This window comes from Artemia sp. Qi Xiang Cuo, chromosome 8, assembly GCF_049724085.1.
Source record: "Artemia sp. Qi Xiang Cuo chromosome 8, ASM4972408v1, whole genome shotgun sequence".
Lineage (NCBI taxonomy): Eukaryota > Metazoa > Arthropoda > Branchiopoda > Anostraca > Artemiidae > Artemia > Artemia sp. Qi Xiang Cuo.
The window spans coordinates 16,101,541-16,124,912 of NC_142801.1; the positions used below are offsets into that span (position 1 = coordinate 16,101,541).

Here is a 23,372-nt window from a genome sequence, read left to right on the forward strand (position 1 = left end):
GTGTCATACAGTCGGTCATTTAGCATCCGAGTGCACCAATCAGCCCAAATTTTCCAGATGTGGATCCGTAGAACATACATCTGATCGTCTCAATCCCTGTAAACAACCGCTTTTTTGCATAAGCTGCAACACTAGTGGACATTCTTGCTACAGCGTCCGTTGCTCGGCAAATAAACCTGCAAACGCAGACTCAAAAGCTAGTAGGCTTGCCCGTGCTACTCAATGAACATTTTATCTTGGAATATGAATGGGAATTTCGCAGAAAGGCACCCGATAGTTTGTGAAATGCTAAAAAGCAATCAAATTGTGTGTATCCAAGAGCACTTTGCTCTTCCTATTTCTGTAGGTCAACTGGACATTTTCCGTGCTAATAACATGTAGGTTGTTCCTGCTGTCAGAAAAAAGGACCAAGGAAGGCCCTCCGGGGGTCTCGTGACGTATATTAGTAACGATGTTGAATCAAAGTTGTTTTTTTCAACGCAAAACATTCTAGCGGTTCAAGTGCGTAATTTTGTTGTTGTGAACGTATACATGCCAACCTGTGAACGTATACATGCCAACCGACTATCGTGATGATGCATCTCATTCCGAATTTGCGCAAAGTTTACGTAAATTAGCTGAATGTCTTAGCAAAATCCGATTAGAAAGATTGCCTTGTGTAATATTAGGTGATTTTAACTGTCCCATGAGTGCTGAATTTACTGAAACTAACGCGCTTTTTACTGGTGATCGTGAAAGTATGGTACATGGTCTCCTAGATGATACATTTACCATTTTAGAAAAAAACCAAAATTTTACATACATAAACAACACAGAAAGTACTTCTAATTTAGACCATGTTATTTGCTCTAAAGACCTACTCCCTACTTCAGTACGGGTGTCTGGCACTACTTTTACTTCTGACCATTTTTCAATAGAACTGCAAATCACACCTCCCGCTACACAATCTGAGCATCCACACCAAAATAACACAGCAAAAACTACAAAAAAATGGACACAAATACGGGATTGGAATAATGTTAATACGTCGGTTTACACGCAAGTTTCGGATGAAATTTTAGCTAAAATTAAAATCCCATTTAACCTTCTGATCCAGTCACGACGAATTGAACCGAAAGAGGCCCGACTTGAACTTGATATATATGCCGCCCAAATTACACACGCTCTTCGCTCAGCTGAGGAAGCTGCTGTTCCCATAAAGAAAATTAAGACTGGTACGCAAGTTTCAGGTTGGTCGCAAAATGCTGGCCTAGTTAATGCATGCAACCAGGCAAAATTTTGGCTTTCAGTTTGGAAGGAGTGTGGACGGCCGAGAATTGGGGTTGTAAATGCCGTTAGACTCCTTACAAAAAGAAAGTTTGGAAAAGAATTGGCTCTCCACCGGTCTAATGTAATTGCTAAGTCTTCTGAAGATGCTCTACGAAATCCTGACCTTATATGGAAGACTCTTTCCGAAAGAAAGTCGAATTTTGCTGCATCTTCAATTTCCCTTGAATCTTGGAGAACTTATTACGAACATGAGTTTAAATCCCCCTGTCCGACTCTTAGTGCAAAATACAAGGCAGAGCTGCATAATTTCCTATCAAGCACTGACCGTTCTGACGTTACTGTGTCGGTATCCGAGGTTCAGAACGTGCTCCGTCGCATTAAAAAGAAAAAGTCACGTGGTGCTGATGGAATTTCTGCTCTCCATTTAAAAAACCCATCTTCAATGCTCATTCAGCACCTTGCCCTGCTTTTTCAGATGATTTTTGTGCAAGGTGTGGTTCCCAGTAATTTTTGCATAGGGTCCCTTACCCCTTTGCCAAAAAAGGGGAAACCCCTGGAAGAATGTACGTCTTTTCGACCCATTACTATATCAACAACTTTTTGCAAAATTTTTGAGCTACTTATAATTAAAGAAATAAATGAGAAATGTTACGCACCACCCTCCCAATTTGGCTTTCAACCTGGTCTTGGTTGTGGCCATGCGTTAAGCATCGTGGCTTCTGTCCTTATTGACGCTGAAAGCTCAGGCGAGTCGGTTGCGATTGGTGTTCATGATGTCAAGCGTGCGTTTGAGTCCCTTATCCACGACCAAATTATTCTAGAAATGGGAAAGAGAGGCGTCCAACGAGATGTCTTAATGCCATTAAAGGACATGTATGAAAACCTCCAGGCACAAATAAAAGTTGTTTCGCCCGAGAAGAATATAAGTGAAATTTACCCAACCGTCCCAGTACGAAAAGGCGCCCGGCAAGGTGCTCCTACTTCTGCCCCGGCTTTTAATAACAGTGTTCTTCCAGCACAGGAAAATTACCAAATAACGTGTGTTCTGGATGGTATTGACCTTTCTCTTCTTTGTTATGCTGACGATATTTTAAATATGAGCCGGAATATTGGTGGTATTGAATGCAATTTTGCTATTTTTCAAAAGCAATATGCTGCGATAGGCCTAGAATTTAACGCTTCAAAATCAGAGTTATTACTGTTTAATTGGCCCGAAAACCAAGTCCCGCCTACCATAGACCTTGGACAGACAAGTATTAAGCCAGCAGATCACATCATTTATCTTGGACTACCGATTGGTAAAACGCTGAGACACACACGACAGCTATTAATTCAACATCTAGAAAAGCGTACCGGTTTTGCGTACAGCAGATTGGTTGCAACGAAGTTCAGCTTCAACCGGTTTGTCCTTGCTCGGCTGTATACTGCACTAGCATTGCCCCATTTTTTATACTTGAGCCCTTTTTGGCGAACATTTCCATGCACCGCTAAACAGAAACTTCGAGCAATATTTTTTAAATATGCTAAGTACCTTTTAAGACTCCCCCCCTGGACACGTAACACATACCTCATTAATAGGTATAAACTGGCAGATCCCACTCTCATAATTGAAAATCAGATTTCCCGTTTTAATAGTAAAATTGGTAACCACCCCTGGCATAGTTTACTCAAGCAGTAGTCAAGTGTAGAAATGTTTCGTATTTCTTGTCAGTTTAGTGTTTTTCTCGTTTGTATCCGTTGAAGTATTATTTGTCCCTTTTTTTTCTTTTTTATTTTTTTTATCTTTATTGTACTCTGTCCTTGTGTTTTTGTAACGACGGGTTATAAATAAATAATAATAATAATATATATATATATATATATATATATATATATATATATATATATATATATATATATATATATACTACTACCACTACTACTACTACTAACAACTCACCACAGCACCAAGCCGCCTGAGGCCAACACAGCTACTCACGCTCCTCCTCCATCCCAATCTATTCAAAGCCTCCCTTTTTACGCCCTCCCACGAAGTTCCCATTTCCTTTAAATCTTCCTTTATGACGTCCTCCCACCCCAGACGAGGACGACCTGCTTTCCGTTCAGCCCTAGATGGTTGGCCGAAAAGAACAATCTTCGGCAATTTGTCATCCTTCATCCACACAACGTGCCCTATCCACCTCAACCTTTCTTTCATTATAGCGCTAGAGAGTGGTATTGAACCAAATTTTTCGCATAGCCAATTGTTTGAAATACGGTCAGTCAGTCGGATACCCAGAGCAATCTTTAAGCAATTTCTCTGGATAACATCTAGCAAATCTTCATCCGCTATTCGGAGCGTCCATGCTTCAGAGCCATATTTGATCACTGTCATCACTGTAGCTTCTAATATTCTAATCTTGGTTTGAAGGCTTATCTTCCTATTCTTTCAAACTTTTTTTAAGTGTGAAAAAACACCCTGAGCCTTGGCGATTCTATTTTTATCATCTTAACTACTCCCATCATCTTTACTAATAATGCTACCAACGTAAGTGAAGCTGCCCACCTGATCAATCTTTTCATTACCCAACGTCACGTTTTCTTCTTTACTTATTCTTAGCCTTAGTGAATTATTATTTCTCACATTAGTTTTCAAAACAATTCGAGCCCACTGAACTCGCAAAACCTCTTAAATTTCATTCATTTTGCTCAAACTTTCATCTAGGATGCTTAAATAATCAGCATATTCAAAGTCCATGAGACATTTTCATACCCATTTGATTCCGTGGTCTCTCATTACCTTTACTGTGCTCCTTAAAGCTAAGTCAATCAAAATAATCCATATAAAGGGGGATAGAACACAACCCTGCTTAACTCCTGATTTAATACAAAACCAGTTGCTAACCTCATTTCCTACCTTAACCGCAGCAGTGTTATTCTCGTACACAGCACTAATCACTTTAGTGTATTTGTCTGATATACCGTACAAGGATAAAACCTTTACTAAAGCTCTTCTATCAACAGAGTCGAATGCTTGCTCATAATCTAGAGAACTGAGGACCAAAGGTGTTTAAAAACTCAGACACTTCTCAATTATTAGCCTAAGAGTGAAAATTTAGTCAAAACCGCCTCTATCTTTTCTAAAACTCCAGTGTTCTTCACCTAAAACTTTGTCTACGGCATGTCTCAGTCAAAAAGTATCATATTACTAAGTAATTTGCTACCTACAGAGACCAGACTAATGCCTTAATAATTATCACACTCACTTTTATCACCTTTCTTATAAAGTGGCTTAATTAAGGTTTTCCTAAAATCGTTAGGTACTTCCCATTTTTCAAAAATAATATTCATAATCTTCAGTAACTTATTTCTAACCTCAGAGCCACCATATTTAAGAAACTCATTTACCACCCTATCAGCACCTGGAGCCTTATCATTCTTTAATCCTTTTAGTACTGTTGCTAATTCCTCCTCACAAAACAATTCTTCCTTCACATCCAAGGTATCATATTTTTCCTTTTCCTCTATATTTTTTCCTGCAACTCTATCTCGGTTAAGCAAGTTCTCAAAATGTTCGGTCCATCTCTCTTTAGTTTTTTCCTTATCGCTAATTGCGACCCAATTCCTATCTTTAACTGGTACAAGTCCGGATTGACTACTCCCTCTAAATTTATTAACATGCCAGTACAATACATTTCTATTATGCCGTCTAGCTGCATCTTCCAGATCCTCGGCAATTTTATCCATGGCGTCCACTTCACACCTCCTTAGTTCATATTTTAATGCTTTCTCCACTTTCTTTACATTTCTTTTGTTTTCATACGATCTATCACTCAGATAATTCTTTTACGAGTCACTTCTCTTTTCTATTAAACATAAAGCTTTATCACTAATATTCTTAGCTGCAGTTCGAGCTTTCTTCCCTCATACACCTTCCGCAACTTAAAAAATTATTTTTCTAAAATGATTCCAACTATCTTCCAAATTATCAAATTTTAAACTCTCAAGTTTAGTATTCAACTGTTCCTGAAAAGTTTCTCTCAAATTCTCATCCCGGAGTCTACCAACATCATAACTCCCCGGGAGGTAGTTACCCTTCCGATATTTCAGCTTTAAATTAACCCTTGACACTACTAGATGGTGATCTTTACTTTTAACATCAATAACAGCACTCCTATATACCCTCAATAATAATTTGTTTTAAGATAATGTCTACTAATACAAAATCTTAGTATTTTTCACCAGCTCCATCATACAGCTAGGGAAAGTGCTTTAATAACATTCAATTTTTAATCCAAAAAAAATCAGACTTCAATTCTTCTTTTCATTGGTCAATCTTAAATTTCACAGTTGAAAGTGGTGTATCCTTCAACACAGCAACAAACCAAATACATTACTGGCGCAGTAGTTTTTTGGTTTGTTGGTAGTTTTTGGCGCAGTTCTTCTGAAGTCTGAAATTGAAGTCTGAAAAAATCAGACTTCAATTCTTCTTTTTCATTGGTCAATCTTAAATTTCACAGTTGAAAGTGGTATATCCTTCAACACAGCAACAAACCAAATACATTACTGGCGCAGTAGTTTTTTGGTTTGTTGGTAGTTTTTGGCGCAGTTCTTCTGAAGTCTGAAATTGAAGTCTAAAAAAATCAGACTTCAATTCTTCTTTTTCATTGGTCAATCTAATATTTCACAGTTGAAAGTGGTATATCCTTCAACACAGCAACAAACCAAATACATTACTGGCGCAGTAGTTTTTTGGTTTGTTGGTAGTTTTTGGCGCAGTGATTTTTATTTTATCCACAAGGGGTGACTATAATGTGATCTGGGCATCACTTAAAGGTAAAAAAAAAGTTTCAATGCCAAGATAACCTATGACATTTAATCTTGTTTTCTTCTTTTCCTCCTAAGTTATCAAGTTTATTCTTTTTGCTCTTCTCTTTTATGACTATTATTTTCTTTTATTTCTTTCTTTCAGTATTTATTTTCTATTCTTTATGCATTTGTAATTAAGTGCATATGTATTTTTCTTTGGTTTTTTGTTTTTCTTTTCTGATTGCAGTTCTTTATACAAGCATTTGGTTACTCTTCTAGGACTTATAATATTTATTTTCCCCAGTGGATAGCATGCAACAACTCAACCACAGGGCCAGGGGGGGGGGGGCTCTAGGTTTATGCTCTCCTCCTCGAAATATGAAAAACTATATAGAAACATGCACATTTTGTTTTGTAAGAACTATAAAATGTCTTTTCCAAAGCTAACCCCCATTCCACCAAAGGGCCTGTGCTTTCCAACAAACCAAATTTCAGGGCAAAACTGCATTTGAATTTTATTAATTATTTATTAATTGTATTTTCATTACTATTCAATTTTACTATTATTATTACAGAAAATGATATAATAATATTCAATATTTAATAAGATTTTTTATAAATAATATATAACTATTTATATATGCGAGAATTTGTACTAAATACATTGATTTTAAAAGTAGAAGTCAAACACTTAGCCATAAGTTAATTGTAAGAGATTTTTCAGCCAATAAACTTGCTTGGCAATTTAAAAAGCTTAGTTTTTAATATAATCAACTTTGAATTAAGTATAATAAAAATCACCAAGATATTTTGAATGATATTTTGAGGCAGCTTGTTAGATGAAAATTTTTTCTCTTCCCTTAATAATTTTGGAATTTAGGGTCTGTTTCGACCCATGCACATGCTGAGTTATGTAGGATGTTTGGAAATTAATTCGTAGAAATTGAGCTTGAAAGCAAAAAGGCTTTGGCTGACAGTTAGGGTTATGCAATTATGGGAGTTAAACTGGATGAAGGGTATTCTTTCAGAGTTGGGATGTTTTTACTTTGATTCAGTTCTAGTTGAGTGATTGGGAAGGAAGTTTGGAATTTGTTTTTGGGTATATTTTTATATTTTTGGTTATTGTTTTGTTCATAAATATTCCCCAGATGTCACTATATAGGGGTATGTCACAAGGTTCGATGGCATAGCACGCTCATTTTGCCTGGGAAATGAAATTTAAGTGCCGAAACATATAGAGGCAATGAGTGTTCATCTGAGGAGCCCTGATATGGGGTGATTTCTTGGGGAATGTTAAATTTTGTAGACTTAAGGTGCTATAGATTGGTTTGGGGACAATGATTTACGCTTAATAATGCTGATTTTGCTCTATTTTGGACTTGATTTTCGTACTATCAGGTTGGATGCACTGTTTTGTCCTAGGTGATTTTTTTTTTCATTTACAAACGGGTTACAATAAATAAATAAACAAACTTCTCATTTAAAAAACACAATCCAATGCATTACTGCATGCCGGACAAAAACCCGAAAAAAAGGAAAAACACTTTTAAAAAAAATTTTCTTTTATTATCTTTTATTACTCTTTTATTTCCTCGGACCCTAATATAACCCACCCCAAAAACAAATAAATAACTTCTCTCGCCTCCCTCTCCCACCACTCCAACAAAAAAGCGGGAACTTGAAAATCATCCACGCAAACAACCCAACACAACTCACAACATTCACAAAAAGAGAGAGAAAAAAAAGGAAATAAATCACTCATCCATTCAAAACCCAAACAATCATCTCACCTGGATGGATGGATGAGTAAGGTCTAGACCTCGTTCAAGTGATCATTTATCTCAGTTACTAAATTAGGAAGACTTTTTACCAAGTAATTACCTGTAATACACTATATATTATTGTATTTTTGTTATAAATTGTATTTTAATGATTTTATTTTTTATTAAAAGGAACCTTAATATATGCTACAAATCAAGATATTGAACAAAATAGAAAAAATAAATACCTGTAAAAATCGTTTGGTCTTTAAGCCAGATAAAAGCTGTAATTGAGAGAGATGCTCCTGGAATAGATGACCTACTTTATCCCCTTTGTCAACTCTGACCTTACTTAGTTTATCAACCAATTCTCCATGGTTCTGCAGACTATGGACATACTCAGCAATGGTAAAAGCAAGCAACCCTTCTTTAACTGCAGCTTCCTTACTTTCATCATCATTGCAAAGGTAGACTAGCTTAACAATTTTTGAATTTTGTTGCTGTTGCTGTTGAAGTTCTACTAAATGAGTTTGATACCATTTACAAGTTGTTAAAACACACCTGGTGGCATAAGCAGAAGCAGACTCTCCAGGTTTTCTTTCAATATATGTGTCTTTGTGATGCTCATTAACAAAGAGAATAAATTTTCTATCTGGGATGTTCATTATATCCTTCAAACGATGGTAGATGGCAAGACTTTTGGAGCGTACCCCTTGATGAACGGTCAGTGGTATAATGCAATTCTTCCATGATTCTGATTCAACGACATCTATCTACAAGTAACAGACATTTTTATTGAAATTTGAGGAATATTATCATGTTAAGTTAAACTTCTTCAGATAAAGAAGCTAGGTTATTTACATTTACCTTAAATTTAGTAGGAAATTTTACAGCAAACTATTTTACACACACACAAATGTTTATACTTTCTTTTATTCTTATTTCATTTTATTTTTTACACTCCTTATTTTATGTTTTTTCTGGGGTACAATTTCTGCCACACTTAAGAAGTTTAAACTAAATATTCCAATTTACAAATGAGGTAAATATAGTCAATCAAGTGTCCGCATTCGGGAGCACTAAGTAGAGAACGATGTGGCCTCCCTGGATTTGTTCATTAAAAAAAGAACATACAATATGACATACAAAAATATACAACATGCTAAGATTTTATTTTCATTCAGGTATATAAAACTCATACGTTTGACATAAACATAATAAGCGTCAGGGCTGCAAGTTCAAGATTACAGATACTAAAAAGCTCCCCTCCCCCTATTTTTTCTGGTTCAAAAATCTGAAATCACGTGTAAAAGACCAAAAATATACAATAGATTAGCACAAGCAAGACTTGCCTCCTTCAGCAGATTGAACATTTTGTGATCCCCTTGATAGTATATCATCTAAGCAATTATCATTATACCAAGCTCCATAACAACACAGCAGCAAACCCTACAGGAGGAGATCACATGGTGGAGGATATGGGATTACTTGATTAATCGCATATCAGAAGATAACTCAGACATACACTTACAGTAGTATATAGCAGACACTCTGCCTTGTTCATGAAACACCACATTAAACTTGGTTTAAATGTGAGTTTTTTTCGTTTTTGTATAACATTTGTGTGTTTTTTTTGCAGCTTTTTTATGTTTCTTTATGCTGGTTCGGATTTTTTTTCACATTGATAAAGATTTCCAAATGCAGAGCCAAAACATTCAAAACCGCCAAAGTCTTCCATAATTTGTAAAAAAAAAAATTAATTTTTTTTTTTTCAGTTTCTTCGAACAGTTTTTACCTGTTTTTTAACGTATTCATTTCGAAACAATTGTGGAAAGAAAGGTAGTATCATCTAAGAATTATTTACCAGTGCATAAAGAAAAAGCTGCTCAGGACAATCTTGCTAATAACAGAAACAAACCAAAAGTACCCCTACAGAAGAAAAAATTCAGCAGCTAGACACTATATATTGCAAAAATCATGATAATTCAATGAAAAACAGTGGAAAACTGAGAAAAAATAGAATAGAGACAATATTAAGGACTCTATATGCAGTTTCTGCATATTAAATCCAAAACTCTTAAACACATGACATTTACTTTGCCTTCTTTAACTAGCTTAGAAACACCAAGATATTTCTCTCTCTCTCTCTCTCTCTCTCTCTCTCTCTCTCTCTCTCTCTCTCTCTCTCTCTCTCTCTCTCTCTCTCTCTCTCTCTCTCTCTCTCTCTCTCTCTCTCAATTTGTTTAGCTCTTCAACATTTTTCGATTTTGCAGATTATTTCAGATTTTTGAAAATTTACAACTTAGGCTACATAATTTTGTAAACATTTGCTTCAATTTTTCAGTTGAAAAATTTGCCTTTTACGTGACTAATTGCCCTGCACAAAGAATTTGCATACAGATAGATAATAATGATAATCCTTACCTGATTCAAAATAACATCAGAACTAAAAACAATATAGTGAGGGAAATCACAAAGCTTGCTTGAAGTTACTGGTAATTTGTCCAATCTGTTCAGCTGAATGGTATTAGCTTGATTGCAAATGGTACATAGATCTGATAGGCAGCTAATATCATCTCTGAGATAGTTTTCTCTAACAAGCTTCAATATTTTCCCTTGTCTTGTTTTCCTTATGAAAATTTTGTTGACCATTTCTCTAAAAAAAAAAACTTTAAAAGTTGTTTTGAACATACTCTTTCTTTCAGTTAAAATCACACACTAAAACAAACAAGACGAAACTCTTTTGTAAGAGTTAGACATCTCTAGCATCAAGATTTGATTATTACCCCTAAATAACACTGAGGTGAGATTTAAAACAAACAAAAAATAATTCAAACTAACCAAATATATCCAAGGCTAAACCTAGGCATATGTTGTCAACATAGCCATGGGCGTAGGGAGGGGGGGCAGCTGCCCCCCCCTATACCTTCAAATTTACATTAGATATGGCTGAAAAAGCAGATGGTTTGGAAAAAGCAGTTGATAAAACTCCATCACACTATCGACTGCCCCCCCCCTAGACAATATGCTGCCTAATTCTGCCTACGCCCATGAACATAGCACCTATTATTTCAGGAAAGAATCCTGAGTAGGGGATAAAACAGTATTAATCTGTTATCATGTTTACTTCAGAAAGGAATTTTGCACCAAAGTTAGCCTGATATCTGTGTTACAAGAGAATATGACCAAAGTAAATTCTTCTTGAGAATTACAGAAACTTTCCGCCCCCCCACCCTAAATTTCCATGCATTAATGCCACAGTTCTATAAGTAAAGTTAATGGTCACTCCCATGGCAATGAACCCCACCAGCTTATGGGTCCCATACACAGAATTTGCTGCTGCATGCTATATTTTGTTTACCCTTAAATGAATTTAAAGAAAGATCACATGTGCAAAATTCATTACATATAAACAATTTGTTGTTTATATTTGATTATTAGGAGGAGAGGGATGTGAAGTAAAGTTTATTAGTAAACCTGAATGAATTATATTAGTAAGTATTTTAGAATATCTGGTAAATAGTAGTTACACAATTTTAGAATGTTTGGGTTAGCAAGCATAACCCAAAGAAATTTTGGCAATATGTTTCCTATAAAAGTCCTGGTTGGCAATTGATATCTAAACTAATTACTGCTTCAGGAGCTGAACTAACAGACGTCAAAGAGATTGTAGATGAAATGGACTGCCAGTTTTGTCTGTTTTTAGTAGCAAATCATATGCATCATCAACCCACTATTGAACCCACACAAATTTACCATCCAACAGATCCTATTGAGATTCACAGTTTTAACATCCTCAAACAACTTAAATTGCTAGATGTCAACAAATCAGTTGGGCTAGATAGGTTATATCCACGTCTTCTAAAAGAAGTTGCTGAAACCATTTCCAGGCCACTCTCCCAATTATTGAAAGTTTACCTCTGTACCAAGGAAGTAACAATAGATTAGAAAACAGCATTTGTCACCCTTTGTTCAAAAAGGGAAATAACGCCAGGGCAGAAAACTACCATCCTATAAGTATTACTTCTGTTGTGGCTAAAATCCTGGAAAGAGTGGTAAATGACTGTCATGAAGCATCTCAAACTTGATGAAATACTATCACCCAGCCAACATGGATTTTAACCTGGAGAGTCAGTAGAAACAAATTTGCTGGGACTTAGGATATAATAACAGACCTGATTGATCAGGGCCCACCTGTGGATGTCCTGTTGGTCAACCTTGCAAAAGGGCTGGACAAAGTTCCACATTACGTTAGATCGCATTGTTGAGCAAAATAAGGATTAAATCCTGTAGAATTGCTGTTTAGTGATAATGATGATTGGACGTCTCAACAGCGTCCCACTCAGTACACCATGGCTTTGACGGCCATTCTCCATCAACGGCTCTTTTAAAGGCAGCAGTACTGGAGGTAGTGAATGCTTCTTTGATGAGCAAGCTCTACAAACTCACTATTCTATTAATGAAAAAGTTATTGCATAGCCTAGTGGCAGCTCTTTTCTGATATACTTTCCAACTGTGTCCCCTAGTTCCAGCAGATTGGTCAAGTTGAAAGTGCTTATTTAATGGAGTTAGAAATCAGGAGCTTATGTGTCATAATAATATCACCCCTTTTACACATATAGACAAGAGTGAGGAGCTTCAGTTTCTTCAGACAGGATGAATAGTTTAAATTTTTGTATCCGTCAATTACTTTTGTAGTCCATTTCCAAACTGATTCTAACTTCTGCTGATCACCTTTACTGAATGGGCTAGCAACACACATGCCAAACTCCAAATTAGGCCTGACCAATGCCTTTTATAACTTAGTCATCATTAGGTTACCTACTAGTGATTGTTCTCTTTATAATACCAAGGGTTTGGAATGCTTTAGCTGTTACTGTCAGTGTGTACATAGTGAATTTTAATCTTTATCAACTATGACCCCCAAGTCTCTCCACTTCAGACAAGATGATAGTCTGTCTTGATCCATCTGTACCTAACATATGATAAGAACATTTCTCATTTTTCTTTCCAAAGTGGATTATTTGACATTTGTTTACATTAAATTCAAGCCTCCGCAAAGTTGCCCACTGGGAAAGTGCCCATAGGTCATACTGGATAGAGGCTCTCTTATCAAGTGTATCAACAGGTCCAATGACTTTGGAGTCATTAACATAAAGACTTATTTTATTTTTGACTGTGGTTGGTGCATCATTAATATAAATGTTGAACAGTGTTGGTCCCAAGATGGCTCCCTGCTCCTGGAAAGAAACTGAAGCACCCACTCCATGATTTCATTCTAATCACAAATATAACTTGGTCCTTAGTAGATGGTGACGTACTTTATTGAAGGCTTTTGCAAAATCCAATAGAACCAAGTCAATAGGGATTGCTTGATCTAAATGCTCAGTAATATAATCATATGCATTGATCAAATTAGTCTCAACCAAGCGTCCTTGTCTGAAGCCATGCTGACTATCACTGAGCAGCTCATTAGTATCAGGTGTCTGACAATGTGAATATTCACGATTTCTTCTAAGATTTTACTAGCTACAGATGTGTGACTAATGGGTTGATAATTGGAAATGCTGTTGTGGCTACCCACTTTGTGTACAGGTGTAACATTAGCATTCTGCCAATCCTGAGGAATCTGCTTAGCATCAAGAGACTTCTGAAACATGTTTGTTAGGGGAAGGGCTATTCCTGCATGAGCTTCTTTCAATACTCGCGGGTGAACTTCATCAGGGCCAATTGATTTGTTATGATTAAGCAGCTTCAGTCGACTCCCCACGTCAGAGGCAACCACAATTATCTTTTGCATAGGTTCCTCAATAGAATGTTCTTTGCTTCTGGTAAGGGGGCATCATCTGGAGGTGAGAACACTGACTTAAATTGACTACTCAAGTCAGCTGCTATATTTTTCAGGGTACTAACTGTAGGATGTTGCCATTCACAAGTAGTTCTGTAACTGAGTGTCACATCAATACCTAAAAACAAATCTCATCTTGTGTGGAATTAATGCAGACCGTGTGGACTGGATCTCAGCCTTTCTTACTGATAGAACATAGAGAGTGAGGCTTTTTACTAATGAAGGAGAATTAATCCTTTCTGAGAGATGTGGATCATCAGTGGTGTCCTGCAAGGTAGTGTCTTAGGACCTACCCTGTTCAATATCTATATAAATGATAATTTTCAACTGACTACAAATCATCTCACTCTCTATTCTGATGACCCTAAGTTGTTTAGTGCAGTCAACCATGAGTCAATACAAGCAGATCTTGACTTATTCAAAACTGGGCAACAATGTGGTACATGAGTTTCAACATTGACAAATGTAGCATCATACATTTTGGCAAGTCCAAGCCAGGTCTTAAATATACTAAAGTCAGTCCAGCTGTAAACAGCAAGCAAGAGCTGCAAAATGTGGATAAAGAAAGGAATCTTGGAATTGTTGTTGGCAACCAGTGTAATTCCACTAAAATTACAAGAAGACTTTGTCTCACACAAGCTTTGTCCATGGACTCTTGAAAAAAACTATTTCAAGTAGGTCTCCCTATAGAAAGGCAGTGTGGCCTTGGAAAAAAAAATATGTAATTCAAGGTATTACATCAAAAAAAGATCTCCTTATGTTTTTGTAAAGTTGTACAAGGCCCTTGTCAAGCCAGTGCTTGATTTTGGAATATCCATAGCGTCAATGGGATACAGGGGTGATGTACAGCTTCTGGAAGGGGTGCAAAGAAGAGCCAGTAACAGAGATGAAAGACAAGCCTTATGATAAGCATTTGAAGGAGATGAAATTATCTATACTGGTTTACTGACAACAAAGATCTGACATGCTTACGACATATAAGCATACTTCACAAGAAGCCCCCCTAATTCATTTGTCAACTCCCCAAAATGCTAGCAGTGACTGGAGGGGACATTCAAAGAATCTCTTCAAGCTATCTGTCAAAACTCAGCACTGACAACAGTTTTCCTCCTACTGTGTAGTCAACCACTAGAATAGTCTCTCAGATACAGCAGTCTCAGCACCCAATGGTGAAGCCATCATGAGTTTACTAAATGTCAAATGGAATGGTGTTCCCTGGAAGTACCAGTGGGATACATTTGACGTTTTATCAGCCACATCATCATCTATGAAGCAATTCACAGACCAAGATGGATCTTATTTTCCTCTGAAGTGCAAATTAAGGTAATCACCTTACCTTAATCCATTTGAGAGCTTTAAGGTCCTCCAGAACTATAGTGCTAGCTGTGAATATATCCAATATTCCATAAATGACATAGAGACGAGGCAAATACACTACTCAATTCCTTTTTCTATATTTTTCCAAATATAAAGTCCCCTAACTGCAGATTTTGTTGTGGGTCATTTTTTTGCCATACCTTATGCTTTAGCCATTGAGATTCATTCATTATCTTGTATAATTTCACATGACATTACAAGTTTTATCCATCTTCAAAATGTAGATTTTGATGTGCAACATTTTTGTATGTGAGTCTTGCTGCTGCTTGTTCCATGCTTTTATCTTCAGCTGTTTTGTAAGTATAGCAGATGCCAAAAACAATACAATCATCCCTTGGAAAAAATAATTTAAGTTGCTCTTTAAACGCATATGAATGAAATTTCATCCAGATTAAAGTTTTCTTTTTCCAAAATCAAGGCTCTTAAAGAGTTTCCCAAACTTGTGACCTATCTAGATTGTTTTCTTTCAAGCTAGAAAATTTCAATGTACTGATTAAAAAAAAAAAATAAGGAGCCATTTTTTGAAAAAAAAATATATAGGCTACATAAATACATAATTATTGCTGGCTTAAAGAGAGTAGATACCATAAACATATTCAGGAAAATGGTGAAACTCCTCCAAATAAAAGGTAATTCTTATGAAATTATTTGATGATGTCATTTTTTTATCAATATCCTATCTATTTTGCTTTGGCCTTCAATGATGCTACATGATTTCATATAAAAAGGAGCTTCCTGACAAAAATTGGTCATTGGTTTATATCACAAACAGGAAAAAGCCTTTGGCTTTTCCTTAGTTGGATATAATAAAGGGCAAACCCAAGAGAATTAGGCAGCAGTCACTCAAATTTGACATCATACCCAATATGATGTCCTCTTGTACATAAAGATGCAGTTTTTTGTCAAACAATAGATTTTATACTGAACATTATGTTTCATTAGTTACAAAAGGTTCTAGATATAGCCATTTCCTCTAAAATAAGCTCTCTAACAGCTCTTTATGATGTTCCAGTGGCTTGCTGGCAGTTGAGAAAAAGACACATCAGTGTTACCTATGCAAAAAATATGATTCTACTTGTTGTTCAAGCCAGGGAACTGTAAGTCTCCTGTATAAGCTTTTCAGCCATGGCAATTCAAATTGTGTGCTTTTTTTTAATCTGATGCCATTTCTTAGGGGTTTCAGAATATTTTTTTGAATTCCCATAGATTTTTTTTTAGATAGCACTTTACAATTAAGACTAATCATGATATTAGTCACCATTGTGGAATCAGCTACAAATGACATTTTTTTTCTCACTAGCCCAGTTTTGCTAAAACATGTTTTTTAATTTTTTGTTTCTCTTTTTACTGTGGCTTGGCCTATAGTATGTTGCAGCCACTGATGCAACCATGATAGTCAATTCACTTGCAAATCTACCCCACTCCTGATGATCCCATATATAGTCTAAGAACCACTACATGAGCCACGGTTTAGTCACCTACCCCTTGTCAAGATTGGCTTTAAAACATGGAATTCAAGTTTTTTTTAGTATTAAATCCATTCATAAGTCTTATAGTAATGTGCACTGAATTTCCTTCCATTAGAAGTGGAAGCCAGATATCTCTCCAGAATAGGTTGAGCTGGTTTGTTGTAATGCGTCCTAGATATATCTGAGAGAGTTTCTTGACTGCTATTGTAACCCGTAAGGGGTTCAGCAATGCAGACCAAACTTTCATGTTGACCTGAGCCATTTATTGTTCTGCTTGTTTCCAAAATTCTGTCACAGGTGGGGAAATTTATCTCAACTAACCCAACACTTTGGGCGCTGACACTATTGCCAGTTTCTTGCACTAAACTTTCTTCATTTTTCTTCTGTATTTTCACAAAAAAAAAAAAAAAATCCAAAGTTTGTTGTCGCTTTTTACTCATAGTTTGATTACAATGTAAACCTTGCTTTCTGCTGATATAGGGTTTACTTTGATAAGCGTTTTGGTAAGCATAGCCAAATCATTCAGAGTTATGGGTTCTCAAGGAGGAGGCAGAAGAGTCTCTTTCACTATAAATTATGTGTTTTATTGTACTAAGTTTATGTACAGTAGTTTAAGATAGATGCAGTTAAATGAGTAGTAGACAAGGACTTCACTCAGATATGGCAAGAGAAGAACTGAAGAAACATGTGGAAACTCACTTAGAAAATCACTCTCATACTCCATGGTGAAACTACCCCACTTAGAAACCCCATAAACCAATCACTTGCATTTCCTGTTCATGACAGTCCCATACACTCCACTGGGACTAGTCATCCCATAAACTATTCAACATTGTCAAGAATCTGCTGACCTAAACCACCTTGAAACCCTAGAACACATTTCCTTCCGCAGCTACTAAAAAAGGCAATATACAACACTCATAGTTTACAACGAATTCTTCACAAGAACAATAAAGAAATACTGACCACATGAAGCTTAGTTTTGAATGAACCCTACTCAGGTATAAAATAGTGTAGAAGTGTGAATGGAGACCCGCATATAGACATTTGACATTTCAAAACAAGATTGTCTCCTAATGATAGAATTAGGGCACCAGGTTGTTGGTTGTATTTATTGGACCAGTTGCTGTTTTAATTTAGCAAATAGCTAAAGTAGAAAATAACTATAAAATATAAATAAGAAGGTAATTTTCAAAGTCTAGGGGGGCCATGCCCCCCCCCCCCAATTGGCGCCCCTGGTAAAGTTTAATTATTATTAAGAGCAATCTACTAGTGATTGTGCATTTGATGATATCAATAGTTTGGTCCACCCTTTATATAGCAGCATGTATGGGGCAGTTGAGTTTAAGGTCTTCATCTATAACAACCCTCAGATCTCTCTCTAAGGTATGGTACTCTCAGAAGTTGAAAGTTTTATACCAACATTTGTTGACATTGAGTATAGCCATTGTGAGGTATTTCTTCAAAAATGGAGGACTTTACACTTTTTTAATATTTTTAAAACCATTTTAAATAATACTTTGATAAATTATGGACTTGATCACACATAGAGATAAATTAAAGACTGAGAAGATACTTTGTCCATATGCCAGTTATGGAATCTTATATAGGCTATATTAATTGTGTTAAAATAAAGTAGTTTTCAGAACTTTATAGTGTTTCCTTCTGGAGAGTGGGAACACAGCACTAATACCCATACCCCCATCCCTCCTAATAGTCATATGTAGGTTAGTCTATAGCCCAAATCATATAAACTATACTCATTGTATTCTCCTAATCAAGTGGCTAGTACACTAGATTTGAAATCCATATTCCATGAGGACAGGGGTTTGACTAATGGTTTTGCTGGTTATTTAGTTGGAACAGGGGCCAGTGATATGACTCTGTAAAGCAGCATTCCCATGTGTGTCTAGCTAGAATCCCATGTCTAGACATGTGTCTAGCCAGACTTCAATGTCTAGGCAACAACTGTTCACAAGTAAAATTTGGTACTTAGCTAGACTTTGAGTTCTAGACTCTAGAGCTCAATGTCTGGGATTTCTGACTACAGTCAATCAGAATGTGTAGAGTTCCACTATTTTCATCATCTATGTTTAGGCTACATTTTGAAACTGGAATTTTATTTTGTTTTCTCATTAATTGTTTTTTTTTATTTGTGGAAATATGCAACACCAGAAATAATAGTGAAGCACACTAAGGCAATTGTTTGGCTTATCTCATCCATTATCTTGTGACAGTAAAGATAGGGATTACAATTTTGAAATTTTTGCCTACATAAGTTCTCTGGATTGGCTAGAAATGACAACTGTAATCTATTTGAAACTAAATTTGTAGTTTTAGCTAAGCACCAAATTTTACTTGTGAATGGTTGTTGCCTAGACATTGAAGCATAGGCTAGACACATGTCTAGAGATGGGATTCTAGTTAGACATGCATGTGAACACTGCTTGAGCTCAGCAGAATTGACCCAACACTAAGCGGGTTCCTGGCAAAATCTGGGGAAGGTAAACAGGAAGGGTGAGCAAAAGTACAGGATAGCGAGTCCCCAGCCTCTCATTGCCCTTCCTGGTAAATTTTTCCCAGATCATATTATTGACTTATTAATAAAGTAAACATACCACTTGATGCCTTTTTTATGCTCTTTCTAAATATAATAATCATTTTTGTCAGAAATGAATTTTAGCCCCCACCCCTATATATACCAATTCAGAGTTTATATTTGCACATTAGGGGGGTGGGGGAAAGTTTAAACCTACCTCTCATTTACATCAGAAATAAAATTTACCCCACCCTCTAATATGCAAGTATATACCCTGAATTGGTATAAACAGGGCAGTAGCGTATCCAGGGGGGGGGGCGGCGCGGCCCCCCCCCCCCCCCCCGAAATTTCTTTTCTTCTTTTTTTTTTAAGTGCCAATATAGTAAGTTCCAAAATATTCACGCTTTTAAGTTATTTGCAACACCTGTTCTTTTTTTCATTTCTTGTTAAATGGCTATCCATTTCTCCGGCAAGCTTATATCATTATTTTATGATCAAACGTGCAATCGCCTACTGTAATCAAACAAGATTTCAAGAAATTTTTCTCACTATTTAACCCCCGCAGCTATAAGCACAAGCTTCTCTGCAATGAATGAATTGCAATAAGGAATCAGACTAAGAGGCAATAGTTCATTCAAAGTTTCAAACACTGCTATAATTCCAGTGTAAGCTAAGCATTGAAACGGAAAGGTCATGTGAGAGGAAAGAAAGAAAATTACCTTAAATTGCATGTCCAGCAAGATAAGGTGGTTTTGAGCCTCCTGTAGAAATCTTGCTGGTGGTGTTTCAAGGTTAGGATTTCACATCCCAGTTCAGCCTCCATCTGGCATTGGCCCAGTCTTGATCAACTCCTTTCTTGAAGGCATCTAGAGTTTTATATTGGAGGGTGGCTTTGGATAGGCTGTTCCAGAGTGGGCAAGAATGGACTGAGAAGAACTGCTGGCGCTCTTGCTTGATGCAATGGGGGGTCTGCGGCTTCTTGGTGTGTCCTCTTGTGGTAGTTGAGAAGGACAGGGAAAAGACATGACTTAATAGGTCATTTTCTAGCAACTTACAAGTTGCTATTACGTCTCCTCTTTTCCTATGGTATACTAAGGCAGGGAGTTTGAGTAGGGTGAGGCGTTCCTTATAAGATTTGTCTTGGAATGCAGAGATAAGCTTAGTTGCTCTTATTTGGACACTCTCAAGTACTTTCACATCCATTTTATAGTACAGAGAGGCTAAGGTCATGCCAAATTCCAGGTGAGGACGGACCATGGCTTTGCATAGTTTCGTAATCACTCCGAACTTCCTGGTGGTAAATATTCGCTTTATGAGGCCAAGGGCTTGGTTTGCTTTTGCAACTTGAGCTCGTGTGTGGCAGTGAAACTTCAGCTGATTGTCAACAATAACCCCCAGGTCCTTCTCCTCACTGACGGCCTCAAGCTGGGCATCTCCTATGTGATATGCAAGTTTTGGATTATTGCATCCAAGATGTAGAACTTTACATTTTAAGGCATTGAACTGTAGACACCAATCCAATGACCATCTAGATAATCTGTCCAGATCTTCTTGCATAGTTGACAGATTAAGGTCGTTCTGGACCAATCCTAGGAGCTTGCAGTCATCAGCATATAGCGTCAAAGGATTCTTTAGGTTTGTTGTACAGTTATTGATATACATGCTGACAAGCTTAATTAGTTCTTGTAGTAAGATACTAGTATGAAACTCGTGCTTTACTTGAAGAGCAGTTTCTTGGGTTTTCTGTTTGCGGAAATCTCACCGGCTCTGCAGTAGCAAAACAAATCATCGGCCAATGCATTGCGTTTGGCTTAAAAATAGAGAAATTTGTGGGGGTTGGTTTTGATGGGGCCAGCAACATGTCAGGCTGCTATTCTGGTGCACAGGCAGAAATTAGGAAAAAATATCCGCATGTGATCTACACCCACTGTGCATCACACAGCTTAAATTTGGCTTTATGTAAAACTAGTAGGGTAGGACTTGTTAAGTCAACCTTTGCTACTATACAGCAGATTATATCATTTTTATCATCCTCACCAAAAAGAACAAATATGTTTGCAGAAGCGGTTACTGTCATTTGTCCTGATAGTCCTGTGAGGAAGCTTGTGAAGTCGTGCAAAATGAGATGGGTGGAGTGTCACAATTGCATTTTAGTTTTTATGTCTTTGTATTGTGCAATTATTTCCGTACTTGAGGAAATAGTTGGTAGCATATGGTGCGATATGGAAGTTATTTCAAAAGCAAATGCGTTGGTTTCAGCAGCAACCAAATTTAGTTTTATGTTCACAATCACTATGCTAGAGTTTGTAAGTGCCATAATGCTCTCTGTCTCTAAGGCGCTGTAAGCTGAAGATTTAGACTTAGTTGAGTGCTGTTGGCATGTTAAGCTATGTTCTGATACTTTACTGCAGTCAAAACAAAATAATTTTGAAACAATTTTTAAGAAAGCCTATGAGCTTGCACAAGAATTAAATGTGGCTCTGGCTGTTCCAAGGTCTATCTGCCTAAAGTCCATCAATGATAATGAGTCCATAAAGGTTTTTTATCATGAGTCATTGTTCAAACCTTACTTTGCTTCACTTATTGAATAATCACTTATTGAAGACGCCATCAGGAGGCATCTTTCAAAATCGGAAGGCTTTTGCCAGCTAACAGCGAGTCATTAAAAATTAATGAATTTGTGAACGCTGTTGCTGTTTATAAGGGATTTCATGGGGGTAGATGTGCACTTGAATGTGAGTTAGTCCTTTGGAAACAGAAGTGGCTCGGAATGTCTGAGAAACCATCAACTGTTTCTTCAACTCTTGCGTCATGCAATACAAAATTTTTCCCATGTATTCAAAGGCTTTTGACGATTTTTCAGACATTACCAGTGACTACTGCTTCTGCTGAGAGGAGCTTTAGCTGTCTTAAGCAATTAAAAACCTATCTGCAGAGCTCAACAGGTGAGGAACATCTGAATGGACTAGCTCACATGACCCTGAACCATGATATCCAGGTTGATGCTGACCAAGTTTTTGATTGATTTGCAGCCAAAAAAGACTGGCGGCCATTACTGAGAGGTTAGGTTGTCTTTTGTTGCTCGTTTCTTTAAGTGCACTTGATTCTGTTTTTTAAACTTTAATTGTGCTTCATCCTCTGTAAACAATATTAATATCAATACATTTCTTGCTTTCATGGCTGTATATTAGGTAGACTGAGGCCCCCACCCCTCTGAAACCAAATTCTGGGCAATTGTCTTTGATTTTCTTTTTCTTTTTTTTTTTGGTTCTCTAAAACAAGGGTCCCATAGGCAAATATAAGGAATAATGCACTTTTTTTTATATTTTCTAAATTCTGCTGCTTCGTGGCAGTTCCAGAACATCTACTCACCCAAAATAAAAACTCTCACTGCTTCTAACTTTTTTCTTAATTCTGACCTTGTTGGCAAAATTTTGTCATCCATTCTCAAACAAAAAAAGTCTACAACTAGAAATATTCATGACAAGTGTGTACATTTCATTTCTTTACCTAGCTACCCCCCCCCCCCCATACCCCCCGCCTGAAATCTTGCACTATGATAGATAATTTTCTTGCTCACATGACTGCTATAAAAAGGTAGACTGACGGCCCCCCCCCCCCTGAAACAAAATCCTGGATACACCACAGAAATAGGGGCATGGTAAAATTCATTTCCAACAAAAATGATTATTATATTTGGAAAGAGCATAAAAAAAGGCATTGAGTAGTATGTTTACTTTATTTGTAAGTCAATAATATGATCAGCAAAAAATTTACCCCCTTTCATGGCTGACAGAACATGAAACAGAGAACAGCATCACTGATATAGACTGTCAGGTCTAATGCTGGATTCTTTACCTTTTATTCTCAGTAGGCCTAGCATAACTCTTTTGTTCTTATTAATTTTAAAGCAAACATTAAACACTAGGAAGACATGAGCTCTAACTATTGAAAAAAACAATAGCCTACATTCTGAAGGCATAGCTTCAGAATAAGAATTTCATGCTGAATCTAAATGACCTAGAAAATTCATTTGCATCACAAATCTATTTTATCCCTCCCCTATCCTCCTCAGTGGTTATGTGCTATATCTTTCACTAAGGGGATAAAGTCAATTTGCAACACAAATGAATTTATAGCCTATTTATACTCAGGATGAAATTTAGATTTTAAAGGTATCTTATGTCAAGACCTTCAATATTCTATTCATCAAACAATTTGTCTAAGACACATTGGGTGGTATACTCATCTTTTAGCAAGCAGATTAATTGAAAAACCAGTTAATCTACCACCAGTCCTATTCTAATGATGCTGAAACACAT

The 23,372-nt window shown here is 36.6% G+C and overlaps 1 protein-coding gene across 4 annotated transcripts in view; it reads right to left on the reverse strand.

Moving 5' to 3' along the window:
* Window positions 1-23,372, reverse strand: part of Dis3 (exosome complex exonuclease RRP44-like protein Dis3) — a 109,324-nt gene that overhangs the window by 69,382 nt on the left and 16,570 nt on the right. For 2 of the 4 annotated variants that reach the window (XM_089093235.1, XM_089093236.1), the window contains exons 2-3: window positions 10,242-10,471; window positions 8,066-8,590 (exon numbers count right to left, since the gene is read on the reverse strand). In XM_089093235.1, the coding sequence (XP_088949361.1) occupies window positions 8,066-8,590; window positions 10,242-10,469 (753 nt within the window). In that variant the 5' untranslated portion in view covers window positions 10,470-10,471. Of the gene's footprint in view, window positions 1-8,065; window positions 8,591-10,241; window positions 10,474-19,452; window positions 19,476-23,372 lie in introns of those variants that run through there. The other 2 variants (XM_089093237.1, XM_089093238.1) reach the window with 2 other exon arrangements.